Source organism: Rhineura floridana, chromosome 9, assembly GCF_030035675.1.
Source record: "Rhineura floridana isolate rRhiFlo1 chromosome 9, rRhiFlo1.hap2, whole genome shotgun sequence".
In the NCBI taxonomy this organism is placed as follows: domain Eukaryota; kingdom Metazoa; phylum Chordata; class Lepidosauria; order Squamata; family Rhineuridae; genus Rhineura; species Rhineura floridana.
The window spans coordinates 29,293,520-29,313,463 of record NC_084488.1 but is presented as its reverse complement, the minus strand read 5'-3'; the positions used below and the strand labels follow the sequence as shown (position 1 = coordinate 29,313,463).

Below are 19,944 nucleotides of genomic sequence, written 5' to 3'. Positions count from 1 at the left end.
ATGTTATATGTTGTGAACCGCCCAGAGAGCTTCGGCTATGGGGCGGTATAGAAATATAATAAATAAATAAATAAATTCTATTGGCATGCATACTAGTGCACGAAAAGCTAAATGGGAGGATGACTTCCCATAAACCAGCTATGTCTAAACATCATTTTTAAAAGCCAAAAGAAGCGTTTTGAGAAGGATTATCTTGCAAACTTCCTAATCCAGAAATTTGTTTACAAGCTTGAGAACAGTAAATGGGATGTAACTAAAGAAAAAAAGATAGCTCCCTGTAGACCAGGGATAGATAATATTTTTCAGCCGGAGGACTGCATTCCCTTCTGGGCAACCTTCCAGAGGTCAAATGGCAGAGGTGGCAGGGCTAGAGGCAAAAGTGGTGGAGCCATTAATTTGTTATATACAGTAGGCTAGTTTCTATACACAGTCCTCACATCCAGACAAGCAAGGGTTATTACCAGAGTTCAAAACACATTCCAGCCAGGCAAACGTACTTAGCCAAGGAGGGTGTGAAGCAAGGCCAGTGAGGGGTGTGACATGGGAAGAGTCCCCAGGGTCAGACAGAAAGGCCTGGAAGGCCACACTTGGAGCTGGGCCTGGGATTCCCCACCCTTGCTATAGACCAATAATCCTGAATTCTGCAATGGAGACATCAAGTAAGATCACTTGTGTGTTTTCTTTCACAATACTAATGTTTTGTTTATATTTATTTATATATTTATTAAATTCATGACCTGTCCTTCCTCCCCAAGAAGCCCAGGGCAGCAACCACAAAAGTGAAAAAACAACAGTGTTGCACTCCACCCCAATCTCCGAACAGTGAGATTTCCGGGGTACCTGCGCTCGCTCTGGGTTTGGTTTCCTTGGGAAGAAGATCAGCGGACACTGCGGTGTCCTTATGAAATATGGTTTGTTTATTTACACACATTCCAACCTGAGCTTAGGATGGAGGGGTTCAAGGCATCAGAAGTCCACTATCCAGCTTTTCTATCAGGGTTACAGGAGGCACCCCAAAGCCATGGTGCACAGAGCCAGTCTCTCTGCCTGCCTCCAGTTCCCAGCCTTTCTTAGACACACTAAAAAACACAAGCCTCTCCTCGGCCCAGAAAGGGGGGTGCTCTCCTGAAGAGTTTCAATGACAAAAGGATCTCCCTGGCCCATTCACCAGTTGATGGGCACATGATACACTCAATAACCCACCTGGCCACTCTATTAAATTAACAAAAGAAACTCATCTGACCAGCAGAGCGGGTTTCTCACCCCCAGGTGCAAGTCTCCAAATCAGAGGCTGGAGGGGACTCATAGAAAGTATCCAGCTCAACCCCAAACCCATAACAATATAATTAAAAATAAAATAAAAATACAAAAAGTGGCAACTGTATACATTCGGTTGTATTCAACTAACTCCTGCTCAGAGTAGACCCACTGAAATTAATCAACCCAAGTAAGTCATGTTCATTAACTTCAATGGGTCTACTTTGAGTAGGACTAGCACTGATTACCATCTATGATGGTTGCCACAACAAACAGTGATGTTTTTCTAGCAGCAAACACACAGATACGTTGGCCTTTGACACAAGAGTATGGGCTGGTTCACACGGGAGCTGAACTTCGGATTAAAGACGCAGCTTTTCCCATCGTGATAGGTTTGCAAGGGTCACATTCCTACCTTCCAATCCACTGTTTTCCATTCACACTGTGGGGAAAGGATTAATCACACAGCTTCCTAATGATCACGCCCTCTTAAGGTCAAATTTTCACTTCCTCTGGTTACCTTGGCAACTAAGCATGCTCAGTTTGTTCCAGAGTAAGTTTCATTAAAAAAAAAAACACCCTGAACTGCAATTATTTCTATTTTCAGAATCCAGTGTAAATACAAATATTTGTTTGAACAGTGTTATGCTTTTTTGCACAAGTTAGTGGGGAAAGAAAAATAAAGCACCATTTGCAGCAGGCTTACAGAACGGGAGCCACCAGGTAATGACATGAAGAAAGGGAGGAAGAGGAAGTGGGCATGGAGGGAAGAATGACTGATACACCCATCTAAAAGCATCGGAGCAAAGTGTCTGCAAGCCCTACAGATACGAAGCATAGACATTTTTTCCTTCCCTTTTCGGATTAGAATTAGATTGGTTTGATATGGGAAAACTGTGCGGTAGCTGCTGATTGCCTGCAACATCATGTGAACCATGCAAATTAAATGGGGATGCAAGTAGCACCAATCTCACAGCACGTCACCATGTGAACAAGCCCTCTTTAAATACCAGTGTAAAGCCACATAAGAAGTCTGGCCCAGTCATGGTTTCCAAATGAGTATACACATAGCTTTAAACACCAGTGCGTGTTGTCCACACATTAGCTTTAACACTGCCATTTTCCTTCAGTAAGCAGCATGTGGAACTATCCATATACTTTGAAAACAAAGCTCTTTAATACTCACTTGAAAGTAAACCTGCCCACCATAGCCATTCCTTCAGGTAAGAATGCCCACCCTGTCCTGGAAAAAAAAGTATTATTTTCACCTAAAGTAACATAGAAAGACCAAAGAAATCTTTCAGTACACCTTCTTGTTAGTTTGTCTATTAAAGTGTCCTCTGTTCAAGCATGCCTCTGTGCAATTCTTACTCCATTAGCTCTACCTTCAGTTTACGATGGCAAACACAGTGCCATTAAAACATAAATTTCTTTTTCAATAATATCAGGTTTTGCTTTGTTCAACTTTCACTGGCAGCCAGAGGGGCGGCACATGTGGATCTCTGTTGCTCTCCCAGCACCACAGGTTGCTGTCACAGTCCAAGAGGGAGAGGGGCAAGGAGCTCAGCACCGTGGGGAAGCTAATCCAGTGTTCCTGCCACTATCCGCAGCACCAAGCTCACCCTGCCGCATCAACCATCTGTGGTTTTGGGAAGCCAGGAGAGCAACAGAGACCACCAGCTGCTACTGGTCAACATCTTTCCTGATGTAAGCAGCCTGCTTCCATCCAAAGTGGTGCTGGGGTGCCATCCAGGCTTTCTGTTCTGCCCACTGCCAGAAGGCTCAGAAAAGATGAAAGGAGAAAACAGACGAAACAGCTCTAATTGGGCAGTAGCAATAGAGCGAAGAGAGATCAATTAGACCTGCTTCCTCTCCACTGATGAGTTCTATTTAGAACTTTTCTACATTTTAATTTAGGCATTACTAGCACAAAGAAGGCCATATTGATCACTGGTCCCACCACCAATGCACCAAAGATCACCTTGAAAAACATTCCATAAAAAAGATGGACCTGCAGAGAAGATGCTACACAGACTCTATTAAGACTGTGCTTTTGGAAACTTTAATAATTCCACAGAGGCAGTGCTGATTGTTAGAAGCAACGCTTTGATTATAAAACAAAGAAATGGCAAACATTTGAAATATATTCTATGGCAGTGTTTTGACAAAAGCATTCACAGATTTCAGTGTTGACAAAATTCTACAAAATCCAGGCCCCAATGTTATGTCAAGGAAAGTTTGCTTTTTTCCCTCATCACCTTTGTCCATGACTCGTGGAACAACTTTTAAGAAACAGAAGAAAAGGCAAAGAAAATTAGTCATTAAGTAGAAGCCATCTATTCAGTTGAAAGATCAACAAGATGGAGACACAAATCCATTTTCCAAGACAGAAAAAGTAACTGCAAGCTAGCTGGCAGAGACAAATTAAGGGTGGAAACATAATACAATATCTTAGATAAACTTCAGATGGAACTGGGTAAGTGCTCCTGCGCTTACACAAAAATTGTGAACTTATTTGGATTCCTGGCAAGACTGGAGTAGACTCCATAAAAATCACAGTACGCTGAAAAGGGATGCAGAGCATTTGTGAGAATTAACCCAAAAGATCTTCAAATTTTTGTTGAACCTAAAACATTTTGTTAACTTCTTAGATAGAGTTATCCGAATACTGCACAGAGTAGTTTGAAGATAAATTTATCACAAGCAGCGTTTCCAAATGTTACTATAGCTTTTCACTTTTATGTAACTCTGCCATTTTAAATCATAAAAAATAAAAATAATAATTTGGAGAATAATTCCATTACAAATAAATTACAGTCAACAATGCTGCAGTCAAGACTGTAAAAAAGTTGTCTCTAGAGAATGTGAATTTATGAAAGTCTGTTGATAATCCCATATCTCAACTGCTGCCAGGAAAATTAGAAAAAAGATACAACTTTTACAATATAACTTCTACAATGACCTGAATATAATATGTCATTAAATATTTTAATTTACTGATGTTCATATTAGTTGATGAAACTTGAAACGAGGATCCCATATGCAGAAGGACTGAAGAAGTTCCTTATATTGCAAGTGAATTCATTAATGATTTTTGGTCTTTGAATTTTAATGACATAGAATCTTAATATGCTGCTTCTGGTACTAAATACATATTTTTTTAAAAAAAAGATTACATGTATATTTCTTTTCTTTTTTACTGGGGAGAGGGAATGGCATTGACACATGATACAATGAGGGTCCCCCTCAAATGACCATTCTGCCATCCCCAGAGTCTTGAATAGGCCCTGCCTGCACATCTTCTGAGGTAAAAAGATTCAACTTTGCCTAACTGTGCCTAAGGAATGATGGATGACCAAAAAAAGCTCAAGCTCTCCAAGGTCTTTCCTACCTTGGAAAGTTGTTTAATACACTGACAATGTCAAAGAGAAAGGTTAGATGGTAAAACAATTCAAAGTATCACTACGTTGTTTTAATGGACGACATTCTATTTGTCACCAGTAATATTAAGTCATGTTAACAAAGAATAATGTCCATTTTGTATTATTTTCATGTCTCTTCATGAACTTATTTGGATGAAAAGTGACTAAGTCAATAAGGAAGCTCCTGTAATGTATTGCTCATACAAATCCATAGCAGATAAACTGTTGTCTCAAGTCCTCACAGCAACCATTCAAACCCAAGTGATTGCAGAGGAAAGCCTTTATTAAAAATCAGTAGTCCTTGCCTATGTGAAGAACAGAAGCTATGCTTTCCATAATATTCTCACTTTGATACAATTGAAATTTACTAAATATTAAAATACTTATCTTTTTAACATGTAATGCCTGCTTTTGGGCTTGAGCTTTCCATGTTTAAGACAGGAGGTTGGTTATTTATCTGAAAGTTATAAAGTATGTAGTATTTCTTACCAGCTCTAGTGAATCCTTTTTCAGCCAACTGCAAAAGGCCCTTTTTTTTCAGTATAAAGCTGGAACCAACAAAAATACTGGAGCCTATGGCCAAGGCCACGCCTACGTACAAGCTGTATTTGCTTCCAGCAGACATGGAAACACTTAGCTTGGTTTCATTGGAGTATCTGCCAGAATAGGCCAAGAAAGAAGCTTCTAACTCTGATACATTGAGGATCTGACACCATGCGTGATGAGAGTTGGGACACAACAAGGGAAACACGTCACCTGGGCAAAGAAGGAAATATACATATATATATATTATTGAAACTTGTCAAATCCACATGTATAAAAGACTCTGAAGAAGCTATTTGCAGGTTTATAACAAATGATATCTCTTGTCTCCAGTCCAAGCTTTTGTATAGCTTATTACTACAGAGCAGAGCTCTGACTTCCTGCCATCCATTTCACCTGAGCAAGCTAAGCAACTCCTAACCTCCCATTTGTTACAATTAGAGTTGTGGTAGCTGTTTTTTCCTCTCTCCCCCCATTTTTCTTTTTTTCCTGGGGAAAAAAATGGAGAAAATGGAGTTGGGGGGAACCATTCCTCACACACCCAATTTTCCTAGTTTTTTCCCCCAGGCCTTCACATCCCAGTTACTACTTCAACAGTTACTACTTGTGAAGATTTACAGCTCACCTTTAAATACAGCAGCACCCAAGGCAGGAAACTATTAAAAATCACAGAAACAATCTGTAAAAATGTAAGTGAATAATAATTTCATAACTGATGATGGATATCAATGTCATGATTAGGCACTGACAATAGTTCAAGCCTCTGGAATTTCTGTTATGTCCCCTGGTCTTGGAACAGGGGTATGAGATAACGAAAATCTTTTTACTATCTTGATTTTGGTCAGTCGCTTAAACAAAAAACCTCCCACAGTTCTAATTTTGAAGCTGAGTCAAGGAGATAGCTGAGAGGTTCCTAGCTATCAGGAGCAGCTTCTGGAACACCACAGTGCTAGACTAGAGATGTAAAATTTCCAGAAATTTTGAAACCATGGAAAAAACCTGGGGGTTTTCTGTTTTTTTTCAGAAAAAGAGAAATTTTCAGAAAAATGGAAAAAATGCAATATTAGCACTTTTTACAGATTGAAAGTCACTTTGTTACTTCAGGAACATCAAATGTAATTATGTACAAGTTGGTTTGGCATAAAATTACCACATTTGGTATATTAAAAGTACATTTTATTCAAACAATTATTACAAATTGAATTTACTTTTTAAAATGTTTACTTTTTTTGGTAACAAATGGATCTACAAGATCCTGAACTGTAAGGAACACCTGAACTGTAAGGAACCTCTTTGTTTTGCCAGTTTATGAGGATCAGGCAAAAAAACAATTTAAAAAACCAGAAGAAACCATCAACATTAATAACAAAGAAAATTATTTATGTCTCTCCTAGTCCTCCACACTGTCAGACATAAAGCATCCATTCCCATAAAAAGTACTGAGAAAAAGGGGTGGACCAAGATTCAATGAAACATTTTATTCATCATGCTAAAATAAAACATTCCATAATCCATTATTTCTTCATTTTCAGAAAAAAACAAAAAAGGCTTTGGGAAAAAATGGGGGGGGATTCCCCCCCCCCTGAATTTTTCTGGTTTTTTTCCAGGCCTTCACATCTCTATGCTAGACTGATACTGCTTTGGATAGACAACTGCCTACCTACATCCCATCTGCTCAACCTATATATTTCTGTAAACAAACAGAACAAATCCCCAGTACTTGTCTTCCCACAAAAAAAATCACCCTAACCCAGCAAAGCTAATCCTAGAACTAACACCTGGGGACATATATGTTGGAAGTAAAGTACCAACACATGGAACTAGTAGCCTGAAGGGGGGGGGCAATAGACAGAAATGCAACCTGTTCTTCCCTTGCCGATTCCTTCTTTCCTGTTGTTTTTTCTCAAGCTTTACTTCCTTCTTTCCTCTTGATAGTTAGTATTGGTGTGTATGATGACTCTGTATGCGTATACTCAGAACAGCTTTATTTCCCTGTAATAAACCTTAAGTTCCTTTATTCTTTTAATCACCTCTCTTACCAGACCACTCATTTCTGCTCTCTGCTGCTACATATACAAAACTCCAATAGCATAAACCACCTTGAGATCATACAGCCATGAGAGTATACTATATTTTTCACATTCTGCCATTTAAATTGAAAATAGTCCCCCACACCATCCTGCTGCTTCCCATAAACTAATTTCAAAACAAAATCTTATAAAACTTATATTCCTGAACTCAGAAACACTTGCTTAACAACCCTCTTAAGTTTTCATGGCAATATAAAAAACATTCAGAGAGAATCCAGACTTTAAACTCTGAAACACAAGTAAAGACAATCCAGACCCCTGTTGGACCTTTTTCTGTCAGTGGTCTCATAATTTGTTGAAATTAATTTAAAATCAGTCATGCTCACAGAGTACCTGTAATCCTATTACTGACCTTATCTCATACTCTGACCTTCATCTTCTGCAGTTTAAAAGTTTAAAAAATGCCTGCTGATTTTTAATTAATTTAAGAAAATTAACACTGGAGTCTATGATAAGCACAGGCATGCACAGTAAGAACAAACTGTCAATGTTTTAAAAGCCAGAGCAACAGCTGTTTGGCTTGGGTAATTCAGGGGGCCACACCCACGCCAGACATTTATTCCACTTTAAACAGTTATGGCTTCCCCCAAAAAATCCTGGGAAGTGTACTTTGTGAAGGGTGCTGTGAGTTGTTAAGAGACTCCTATTTCCTTGATGGAGCTCCAGTGGCCAGAGTACTTTAACAGTCAGCCCCTCTTACCAGACAATTCTGGTAACTGAGGGGAATAGGGTGTCTCCTAACAACTCTCAACACCCTTCACAAACTGCACTTTCCAGTATTCTTTGGTGGAAGCCATGACTATTTAAAGTGGAATACGTGTCTGGTGTTGCTGTGGCCAGGGACAGCTTTGGTTTAAATTTGGGTGGGAGACTATACCCAAATTCTGCTGCAGAATAAAAAGGTAGGGGTAACCCTGAAAAATAACGATACTGTTAACAATGTTTTCCTTTTGGAAAGGAAAGGGTCTTTCTCTCTGCCCAGTGCCCAGCCTCCTCCCCCTCCCCCCACCATATGCTCAGAGGCACGTTACCAAATTCTTCCAAGCTACACAGGAAGTGGTTTGGACTGTGAAAGACCAACTCATATTGTGTTTGCATTTTTACAAATGTGTAGGGCTGTACAATATCTCAGGGATGAGGCCAGGTCTCCTGGTTCCCTGGTGCTTTCACTACAGCTGCCCAATTTCCCTGCTTTTTAAAGTTTGATAGAAGTATCTGTTGGCTATACGTACAGTCTTAAACAGCAAGGGTTTTTTGCCTATTAGTGAATCAGCATTATGAAGAGCGATAGATAAAGTGCCTTAATAAATAAAATAATCAATATGAATTTCTCTTCTTAGCAGAGCCATTCCCACTGAAAATATTACTTCTAACTATCACTAGAAGCTAAAATGATGAAACTGGGGTTATCATACTTTCGACACATCATGAGAAGACATGATTCACTAGAAAAGACAATAAAGCTGGGAAAAACAGAAGGGAGTAACAAAAGAGGAAGACCAAACAAGAGATGGATTGATTCCATAAAGGAAGCCACAGACCTAAACTTACAAATACTATTGGAGGTCACCGATTCATAGGGTTGCCATAAGTCATAAGCGACTTGAAGGCACATAACACACCCAAAATCCTTCTTTGGAATGCATAGCAACATATAAAATTTGCCTTAAATGATTTGCCCATCTCACCCAGTATTGTGTACTCTGACTGGCAGCAGCTTTACAGGGTCTCTACTATGCTGCAGAGTGAAGTGACAAACAGTCCTGCTTCAGGCAGCACCATGCTGTTAGAGGTGGAGAGGAAAATACCTGAAGGCAGAACTGGTGTCTGAATAATGCAGCAAGACTTTTTAAAGTGTTGGCCCAGACAGGCAGGCAGGAGTGGTCAGTAGGGCTGCTCCTAGCTTCCCAACACTGGGGTGACTGCCAGCAACCAAGAGGGAGAGAGGCAAGGTGGTGGAGTGGTTGGCACAGTGTAGCCCTGCCAAATGCTACTGTAGGCAGGGGTCTTTCCAGCCCTCCTACCTACTAGAGAAGCCAAGGACCAAACTAGAACCTTCCTCAGATTATTCACCATATTGTTTGAACACATCAGAGATACATCCCATGAGATACACAATACAAACAGGGAGCTAGATAGTTAGCAGAGTCCTATGGCGCTTTCCACTAATGCATGGCATCAGACCCTGGTTTTGTAGCCAAATCTCACAACAGATTTCATGCCAATTAATGTGAGCTCTACTTACTTTAGAGGGGGAAGTTAATTAGTAATAGGTGGGCAGTGCCCTCATGAATATATATTCCACAAGTGGCTGCTGCTGAAGAAAGTCATTCATTCATGAACCGTTCATAACAGAAATAAAAGGAAGTTGGAATGACGGCATGTCAGCCAAGTGTGGGGGGAGGGAGGCAGTGGGAGACAAATAATCCCCTTCAGTTTGGGGAGGATTTGAGTGTAAGTAAAGCAGATGTACTTTTTTAAAAAGTAAAAGCACTTTTCTTTTAAGCAAATGGTTTTGGTTAAAGACGAGCAACAGTAAAAAGTCAGGATGGATGTTTAATAGCTAGAAAAAAGATCACAGACCCCAGAAATCCTCCTTCAAGCATTCAAAACATTCAAATGCTACCTACATCTAATGATGTAATGCTTGGCACTATGGAGAGGTGAAACAAACCCCGGGGGGGGGGATATTGAAAAAACTGACAGTACACATAATTTGCTATGGAGAGGTACCCTAGAAAGAAGCAGGCTCTACCTCAGTATAATTCCCACAAATAGTTCAGGAATGAGGTTATTACTCCACTTTAAAAAATGTAGAATCCTGTTTCTTCTGTCTCTCAACTGCAAAGAGGTAAACAGGGGCAGTTAAGGAATATTAAAGTGGATACATGCACTATAATGGCTTCCCTTCGCATATTAATGTCGCAGCCAGGAGCCTCTTCAGCCAGCTTAGTTACTCTGCAAGGTGTTCCTTTTAATATATCTTATTTCTGAATCAGACTGCTTCATTACGTGCACAGGTAGGTCAATATCCAATATACAAAGTGCTATTCATCATTTCTGAAGTAGAGTTATTTACTATTCAGAAGTCAAATACACATTTAGCAGGAGCAAGACAAAAGGTTGTATCGCAAACAAGAAGTTGTAGTCAGGAGCAACACAAAAAGCAAACCTAGCGTAGGTGAATTTTGGTTGTTCTGGGGGCAGTAGTGAAACCCTATTAGACCAGTGGTCTCTATGTGTTTATTCCACAAGAAAAATTAATAAAGAGATGATATTAACGGAAAAGCAACTTTAATCTGGATAGCAGTTTAATTTTTTGATGTTGTGTAATTTTGTTTTACAAGGTTTGTTTTGTATTTGGTTGTTGTTGTTATGTGCCTTCAAGTCAATTACGACTTATGGCGACCCTATGAATCAGGGACCTCCAAGAGCATCTGTCATGAACCACCCTGTTCAGATCTTGTAAGTTCCCATCTGTGGCTTCCCCTATGCAATCAATACATCTCCTGTTTGGCCTTCCTCTTTTTCTACTCCCTTCTGTTTTTCCCAGCATTATTGTCTTTTCTAGTGAATCATGTCTTCTCATGATGTGTCGAAAGTATGATAACCTGAGTTTCACCATTTTAGCTTCTAGTGACAGTTCTGGTTTAATTTGTTCTAACACCCAATTAAGTGTCTTTTTCACAGTCCATGGTATGCACAAAGCTCTCCTCAACACCACATTTCAAATGAGTTGATTTTTTTCTTATCAGCTTTTTTCACTGTCCAACTTTCACATCCTCACATAGAGATCGGGAATACCATGGTCTGAATGATCCTGACTTTAGTGTTCAGTGATACATCTTTGCATTTGAGGACCTTTTCTAGTTCTCTCATATCTGCCCACCCCGGTCCTAGCCTTCTTCCGATTTCTTAGACTACTGTCTCCATTTTGGTTAATGACTGTGCTAAGGTATTGATAATCCTTGACAAGTTCAATGTCCTCGTTGTCAACTTGAAAGTTACATAAATCTTGTGTTGTCATTACTTTAGTCTTCTTGACGTTCAGCAGTAGTTTGTGCTTTCCTCTTTAACTTTCATCAGCATTCATTTTAAATCATTACTGGTTTCTGCTAGTAGTATGGTATCGTCTGCATATCTTAAATTATTGATATTTCTTCCTCCAATTCTCACACCTCCTTCATCTTGGTCCAATCCCACTTTCTGTATGATATGTTCTGCATATAGATTAAACAAATAGGGTGATAAAATGCACCCCTGTCTCACACCCTTTCCGATGAGGAACCAATCGGTTTCTCCATATTTTGTCCTTACAGTAGCCTCTTGTCCAGAGTACTGGTTGTGCATCAGGACAATCAGATGCTGTGGCACCCCCATTTCTTTTAAAGCATTCCAAAGTTTTTCATGATCTACACAGTCAAAGGCTTTGCTGTAATCTATAAAGCACAGGGTGATTTTCTTCTGAAATTCCTTGGTCCATTCCACTATCCAACATATTTGGTTATTTCTCTTTTATGTTAATTCTAAAATTAAGTAAGTGCTTATATGTTACTGCCATAGTTTTGACTCCTTGAATATCTTGTCAATAAACTATTTCTTGTCAAGAAACTTTTACTATTAAAATATCATTAGTCTGAGAACATATAGTAGTATTACATGGTTTTAATTTGAGCAGGTATTTCAGCTAAGGATTTAACCTAAGCCTAAATTACTGAGGGCATACATGTTATTTAAACAGGACCCAAGGACAGGTTAATAATAATTTTCTTCTTCCACATTAAATTTTGACTTAAAAATTCTAAGTGTTACTTGGCACAATATTAGCAGACTTCACCTGTTGCATCAAAGAGAGAAGGTTGCTTAGCAAAACAATAGCAGACTTTGGGTGCTTTCTGAAGTGGAATTAACGTTATGAATATTGAGATATTGCAAAAGGGTCACCTTTTGTTTTTAACATCAGATTTTTTTCCAGAAAGGGTAAATCCAGATTAAATTGGACTATGGACTGGCATTTTGAGGACAACAGCATTGTGTGGTCACTGAAAAAATCTTCATGCATGAGGAGCATCCATCCCACAATAAATCTGTCTGAAGCACTCTTGATCTGTTTCATTGAAAGAAAAAACGAAGCAAAGTACTGTTGGCACTTGGCAATCAAAAGGGTCACTCCATCCTCTTAAGGCAAGATGGGGAACATGTGGCCACCCCCAGACGTTGTTAGATTACAACATCCATCTTCTCTAACCATTGGCCATGCTGGCTCCAACATCTGGAGGACCAGATCTTGTCTGTTTCCTATCCTCCTCATCTGGCTTCTTGACACAATAGTACCCAAATGCCTTTTAAAACAAAAACAAAACAACTTTATGGGACAAGCTGGAGTGGGAAAACTGTGAGGCAAGGAAGGGGCACTTAACCCTTTCCCTGCTCCAAATCAGCTCTCCTAGAGCTTTTCACTTGTGGGGTTGCAAAACTGTGTGGGCCATGTAAACTCAGGCTTGGAACCCTACAGGAGGTATACCCTCTGGCAGAGAGGATCTGAAGCTGAGATACCCTGGACTCTCCATTGTGGAGTCCCACAGGGATCGGTACTGTCCCCCATGCTTTTCAACATCTATATGAAGCCGCTGGGTGCAGTCATCAGGAGTTTTGGAGTGCGTTGTCACCAGTATGCTGATGACACGCAACTCTATTTCTCCTTTTCATCTTCCTCAGGTGAGGCTGTTAACGTACTAAACCGTTGCCTGGCCGCGATAATGGATTGGATGGGAGCTAACAGACTGAAGCTTAATCCAGACAAGACTGAGACGCTGTTAGTGAGTGCCTTCTCTGCCCAGATGGTGGATGTTCACCCTGTTCTGGATGGGGTTACACTCCCCTTGAAAGAACAGGTTCGTAGCTTGGGAGTTCTTATCGACTCTTCCTTGTCTCTTGAGGCTCAGGTAGCCTCAGTGGCAAGGAATGCTTTCTACCATCTCCGATTGGTAGCCCAGCTACGTCCCTATCTGGACAGTGACGACCTTGCCTCAGTCGTTCATGCTCTGGTAGCTTCTAGATTGGACTACTGCAATGCGCTCTACGTTGGGCTGCCCTTGAAGACAGTTCGGAAACTACAGTTAGTCCAGAATGCAGCGGCCAAATTGCTGACGCGGGCAAAAAGGTCCACTCATATTACACCCGTTCTGGTTCGTCTGCACTGGCTTCCTATTTGTTTCCGGGCTAAATTCAAAGTGCTGGTTTTGACCTATAAAGCCTTACACGGCATGGGACCGCAATACCTGGTGGAGCGCCTCTCCCAATATGAAACTACCCGTACACTGCGTTCAACATCTAAGGCCCTCCTCCGAGTACCATCCCATCGAGAAGCTCGGAGGGTGGTGACTAGAAATAGGGCCTTTTCGGTTGTGGCTCCCGAACTATGGAATGGTCTTCCTGATGAGGTGCGCCTGGCGCTGACGCTGCTATCTTTTTGGCGCCAGGTGAAAACCTTTTTATATTCCCAGGCATTTTAATGCGTATTATTATATGTATTGTTGTATTTTGCTACTGTCTGATTATTTTTGTTTACCTTTGTTGGTTTGATTCTATTGTTTTATTGTATTTATATATTCCTGATTGCTTTATTTTATGTACACCGCCCAGAGAGCCCTTGGGCTTAGGGCGGTATATAAATTAAATTAAATAAATAAATAAAATAAATGTACTCCTTTTCTTCCTATTCAGTTTTGCATTCAAAAAAAGGCACTGTTATACTATTTTTGTACTATTCCCCTGAAATTATGTTTATTAGCCATGCTCCTGCCTTTTAGTTTTTAATGTTTGTTGCTGCAATGTTGATATTGTTTTAAACAGGTTGTAAGCTGCCTTGAACTTTTTTTTTTTTTAATAGAAAGGGAGGATAGAAATATGGGCACTTAGCTCCTCAAAACTAAAAGGACAGATAAAGAATGATCACCCTCTTGGACCCCTCCATCTTGCATTCTCACCAAAAACAGAAAGACAGGAGACCATGTACATAACAGCGGGTTCCCTCCTCCTTTTGTTCATTTGTCTCCTTTGCCATTTCATGTAGTGTAGAAAAAAAAGAAAAGAAAAAGAAAAGAGGCAGTGATGGCTGGACATATTGCAGAGCCACTTGGTGGTGCATATGTGGCCTACCCAATTCCATTCAAAGTAGCCAGCAAGTAGATGCACTGGCCACTTAGGACCTCAGAGATTAACAGGCAGGTTGCAGCATGCACCTTTGTAGACCAGAGCTTCTAGCAATGGAGTGAGAGACGGCTGGGCAAACATACATGCAAACTGACATAACAAATATGATTGATAACCTGTTTTCAATATGAATAGGAGAGAAGGCAGAGGCAAGGGAAGAGTAGGAAGCAAACACTGGGCCAATTACTCACAGTATTTACATATGTCAGATTGCTCAGTAGTTTCATCAACAGTATGGCTGCATTTCTTAACTTGCTTTGACTACTAGCTCCAGTTTCAATAGAAAATAACTGGTTTTGTGTGTGCGTGCGTTCAATATGAGACTTATCTTGTTTTCTATACCACACATTTACCATCTTACTTCCTAAAAAAAATCACTTCTCTCATTTGCCAGAATCAATACAACAACACCACTTCAAATATATGTTATTTATGTGGGGCTTTAAATTGAGGGTTTATGCCCAGTTCACAAGAGCTTTTTCGTGGAACAGCTACAGCTATCCCGATCAGAAATCACACAGAGTTTTCATATCACATGGATTATGTGCCCAACAGTAAAAGAAGCATGTTTATTCAGCAATAAGCTTCAAACTGGTTCTGCCAGTGCTCTGAAGAGATGTTTATGTGTTCAGTTTAATTAGCAATAACTATCACATGATCAGCTTCCTTGCTTTCCGTAGGTGACTCCCTGATGAGGTAAGAAACAAAGATCACTTGAGAAGTGACCAACATTTTACAACTCTAGGCAATCAAGCAATTTTGAAAGTTAGTACATGAAAAACATAGTGCCCTCAAGTCCATTCTATTGCTGCTATTAATATCAAAGAACATCTTTCTACCCAGTGATTAACGGCGCCACATACACCACCTTGCCACTCTGTGATAAATAGTACTCTATACACCCTGCTATACAGTGCTTTAACCTGGACCACTTTTGTCCTGTCTGCAGTCCAATCATCCGGTAAAGCATTTGGTTTCACCCTTTTTACTAAGATCACATGCTCATGGACATTTTTCTTCAAGGCTCTTATGTTGGCCTCCTGCAGGGCTTTTCTACCATTACATTAGGTAGGGTGAGACAGCCCGCCGGAGCCCTGAAGTGACAGATTAAATTGCAAAATGTTTTTACCACTAGGGGTAGGTCGAAGAGTATCCTTTGGTTATTATGCCTCAGGCCTTGGCCATCTCCACCTGGCTTTACTCAAACACACCTTGATTTGTATTACTTTTTGCCAGATACTCCACCAGAAGTGGCAAGAGGATCCACTCATGACTCACAGAGGGAATCACAATACATTATTGGAAAAAGCTTTTGTAGGACTCAGTCTTGTAAAACAAAAGATGCTGGAGCTCAACTCTGCTTCAGAAGTTGAGTTCCCCTGTCATGTGGGAAGCTGCTCCGGTTAGCATGGGAAAGGGACACTGAAGATGCTCAGAATCACCCTTCACAACTGTTTCACAAGCTCCAGGTATGAGTGTGGGTACGAAACTGAGACTGCAGCACACACCCTTAAAACCTTCCTCTCCCTCCGCCCCTGGCCACCCATCATCTGACAACTCTTCTTTATTCTCAAATGTGTGGGGAGGGAATGCCACTCTCTCTTTCAGATATTTCAGGGAACCTTGCTTCATCCACCTGTTCTCACTCTACAACTTTTTCTTCTCCAGGACTCAGAAATTTCACTTATCAGCATGTCCTCTTAGGCAAGTGCAACCCTCAATCCGGCACTTCCCTCTGCAACCTTACTACAGGGTGGGGGAACCTTTTTGGCTGGCCAAGTCCAATATTTATCTCTCTCACCCCTGTGGGCCAACTTTGACAGCTGGACAGGCCAGTTCACTTGTTAGTCATCTAACATTCTGTTGACACCAGGTGATTGACAGGTAGGTTGCCCTGCCCAGTTGTCAAAGTTGGTCTAAAGTTGGGGGCAGATGCTGCCCAAGCAGGAATGCACTCCCTGCACATCAGCTGATGTATGGAGAGTTCAATCCTGCTTCCTGTGGCGTTTGGGGGTGCCAGTATCAAGCAGGATTGAACTCTCCAAGAATCGGCTGATGCATGGGGAATTCAGTCCTGCTTTCTGCTGCTGTGCCTCTACCTATCCCCACACACTCAGGTGTAGGGCAGGTGGGTGTTGTTTCAGGAAAATGGCCCCATGGGCCAAATGAGATGGTTTGATGGGCCAAGTTTGGCTCATGGGTCAGAGGTTTCCCACCCCTGCTTTACCATATCCCCTCTCCCCCCCCCCCCCCGTAGCAGCAGAAGTGGCTTAATTTGTGCCAGGGCTCCAGTTTGGAGCAACACATAATAAACAAGACTACATGCAAAGTAAATTTCCTACACTAGCAAAGCAATTACACTTAGTTTCCAAACATCATAGCAGGGTCTTTGAAAAGAAAGGGAAGGGAGGCTTCAAGAAAGTATTTAGACTCGGCGTTCATCTGGGATTATCAGAATTCAACCTTCAACCTATTGTCACATGTTTCCTTTCCTACAGGGCAAAGCAAAATATTCTCTAACAAAGAAGATATAAAACCTGGGGGTTGGACTCAATGGTCTGATAGGACCCTTCCAACTCTACTATTCTATGATTCTAATACAGCTAAAATATGGATATCCATGCAGTCTATGGTTTGTATTATTTTATGGCTGTTGGAAATGATGGGGTTTTTTGGCATTTTTTAATTTATTAGTGGTTGTGCTCATACATTTTATATTATTACAAACTGTTCTGTAATTTTTTAAAATAGTGATATATAGGTAAAATAATATGGGGTTGCTATCTCCCTCCCTTTTTTTACACACCTCAAAATAATTTCTACAAGGCAGATACAAGTACAGCTTTCCCCATAAAGGCACCTGCAGGTCAGAAGCTTAACTTGCTTAATTTCTGCCCACAGCTGAGTTCTACAAGAAATGTTGGCCACAAATGCAAAACAAGAATTTGAGCAGTGAATAGACCACACGTAGAGACCATACGGCTTCCAAACAAATCACAGCCGCCCTCTTCCACAGAGAATCAGGGTTTCTTACCAAAAGATATAGCTTCCCAGTAGGCGTGAAGCCGGATTAATACCTTCAGATATTAATTTCTACCCACCCATCTCTCACAGTAGAAATATCAGCAAGGGAAGAGGGAAAACCCACACAGTGACTGACCTTCGCGGCATGTATCTCGGAAGGGCACTACTTTCACCCCCATGGCCACCGCCTGAGGTTCTCAAAGAAACCAACCGCCTTGCGTCCCCTACACCGAGTTCTCACAACCATGGAGAAAGCAACAAGCTTTTGCTACTTCAAACGCGAGCCCGCCCCCTTTCGCTTTAAAGATAGAACAATAGTTTGCAGTCTCTTGCCAACCCTCTCCGGCCAATCCCAACCGAGGGGCGGCCGTAAAGAAGAGAGACCACGGACTTTCCCGGCGCCTGTTCTTTCTATCGTATCAGTCCATTGTGGCGTAATAATTATGAGGTTATAAGAGAGGGAACTCCACACTCGCCCGCGTTCCTATCAGTGTTAATCTTAGTAGAAGGAAGGCATTGCCTTTTTGTTTACATATTCATTTTCATCAGTCTGGGGGGGAAATCACCGGCTGAGGTATCGTTGCTGGACCAAGTCTTTACCCAAAACCAATTTTCACAGAGTCTTTGAGGATATTCTTGTTTATTTTCTTAATACGAATTACCTTCTGGAGGCCCTACTTCGGGATCCGTTCAAAAGATGCATATCACAACAATCAAAACGTTGTACTTTGCCTGTGGTCAGAGGAATAACAATTCCTTTGTACTCAGTGACCACTAACTACCCTCACTCACTATAAAGCATGTTTGTTCCGTGTGTGAATGTCGTTGATGCAGGAGGGGGCACAGAAGGGAGGAACTTGTACAATAAGGCTAGAAACCTATACCTTTTATCAAGGGAATAAAACCTGTTTGACTCAGTGGAACTACTGCTGAGTAGATACGTATAGCGTCGCACTGTCAATACAGGCTTTCCACTTGCATTAATAATCCGATTTAAACAAACCCCTCTTTAAACCAGTCAGCAGCAGGGATTAGAATCAATACGCCATACTTAAATCTCTGTTCATAAAGTGAAAAAGATCTACACCCCTTAAGCATCTTTAAATTGTTCTGAATAAAAACAGGTGGTTAATTTTTGTGTTGGGAGAGATTAATCCAGGATTGTCAACAGATGGGCTGCCTTTTCACATCCTAAGAGATAAACATTATTACCTGCCTCCAGATCCAACTGCTGTTAAAGATACAAAAGCAGGGGTCAGTAAACAATCTGGAAATCCTCTGAAAGTTACATCTGCAGTTTAGGCTACAAACATTAGACTTTCCACAGGAATAGTCGTGTTAGTCTGGTGCAGCAAAAGCAACAATGAGCCTTACAGCACTTTTATGACCAACAAATTTATTATGGTACAACCTTTATGAACTAAAGTCCATTTCATCAGATGCATGAAGTTACAGGAATATATACACATGGTGGGGAAGAACTGTAAGCCATAATTTCAGAAGGAAATTAAATGCAGAAAGTACATGAGATTATAGTTATGCTGTTAGCAGCCATTCAAGCAAAAAAGGTTGTCATCAATTGACACATGTAGTGTGATTTTTTAAAAACCGCACACTTTGTCCCTATTCAATCCAAAAGTGATAGCGCTGAACCTCTTGAGGGATACTAATTCAGGGTTTAATATTACAGTCTTCCTTTGTAGTCCCTTTGTTCAAGCACAATGACGTTAAGGTCAGCTACAGACTATCCTGGAAGGCTGAAATGTGTCCCCATGGTTTGGAATATTGCAGTTTTTGATGCCAGATTGTGTCCATATTTTTGTGTGTGAAGAGACTAGCCTGTTTGTCCTATGCAGAACGCAGAAAGGCATTGCTGCCAGATGATAGCATATATCACATTGGAAGATGAGCAGGTGAATGACACCCCAACCCCCATGTTGGGCATAACATTATTAGGTCCTGTAATATTGTTACTAGAGTAGACATAAATACAGAGGTGGTAGCTGGGTCTGGGCCCTGTGTCTGCATCTCATTTATGGGGCATGTTGCTGCTGCTGGTGAATAGAACTAGATTTAGAAGTACACCTTATGTTTCGTAGCCTGTAACTAAACATAAACTAGTGTCACTGAAACAATGGCATAGTCTTTCTATGTTTACTCCTTTGTCCTCTTTTATAATTTTCCCAATGCTGAATTTGAGTTAGACTATACACATCTTGGGGTAGAGACCTATCTTATTGTACACTGTAAGATGTCATACATATTGATGGTGCTTTATTGTATTATTATTAGTCTGACACAGTGAATTAACTTCACAGTGTGCCTTTTTAACTACAGACCAGAGTCAAGATTCCTTTAATCGCTTGGTAAACCACCATGGAGGCCTTTGTTGG

The 19,944-nt window shown here is 40.8% G+C and overlaps 1 protein-coding gene across 2 annotated transcripts in view; it reads right to left on the bottom strand.

The window, feature by feature from the left end:
- Positions 1-18,552, bottom strand: part of NIPAL1 (NIPA like domain containing 1) — a 33,993-nt gene extending 15,441 nt beyond the window's left edge. Inside the window, exons 1-3 of one of the 2 annotated variants that reach the window (XM_061584982.1) lie at positions 18,214-18,552; positions 5,169-5,435; positions 2,444-2,500 (exon numbers count right to left, since the gene is read on the bottom strand). In XM_061584982.1, the coding sequence (XP_061440966.1) occupies positions 2,444-2,500; positions 5,169-5,304 (193 nt within the window). In that variant the 5' untranslated portion in view covers positions 5,305-5,435; positions 18,214-18,552. Of the gene's footprint in view, positions 1-2,443; positions 2,501-5,168; positions 5,436-17,687; positions 17,964-18,213 lie in introns of those variants that run through there. The other variant, XM_061584981.1, reaches the window with a different exon arrangement.
- Between the last annotated feature and the right edge of the window lie 1,392 nt (positions 18,553-19,944).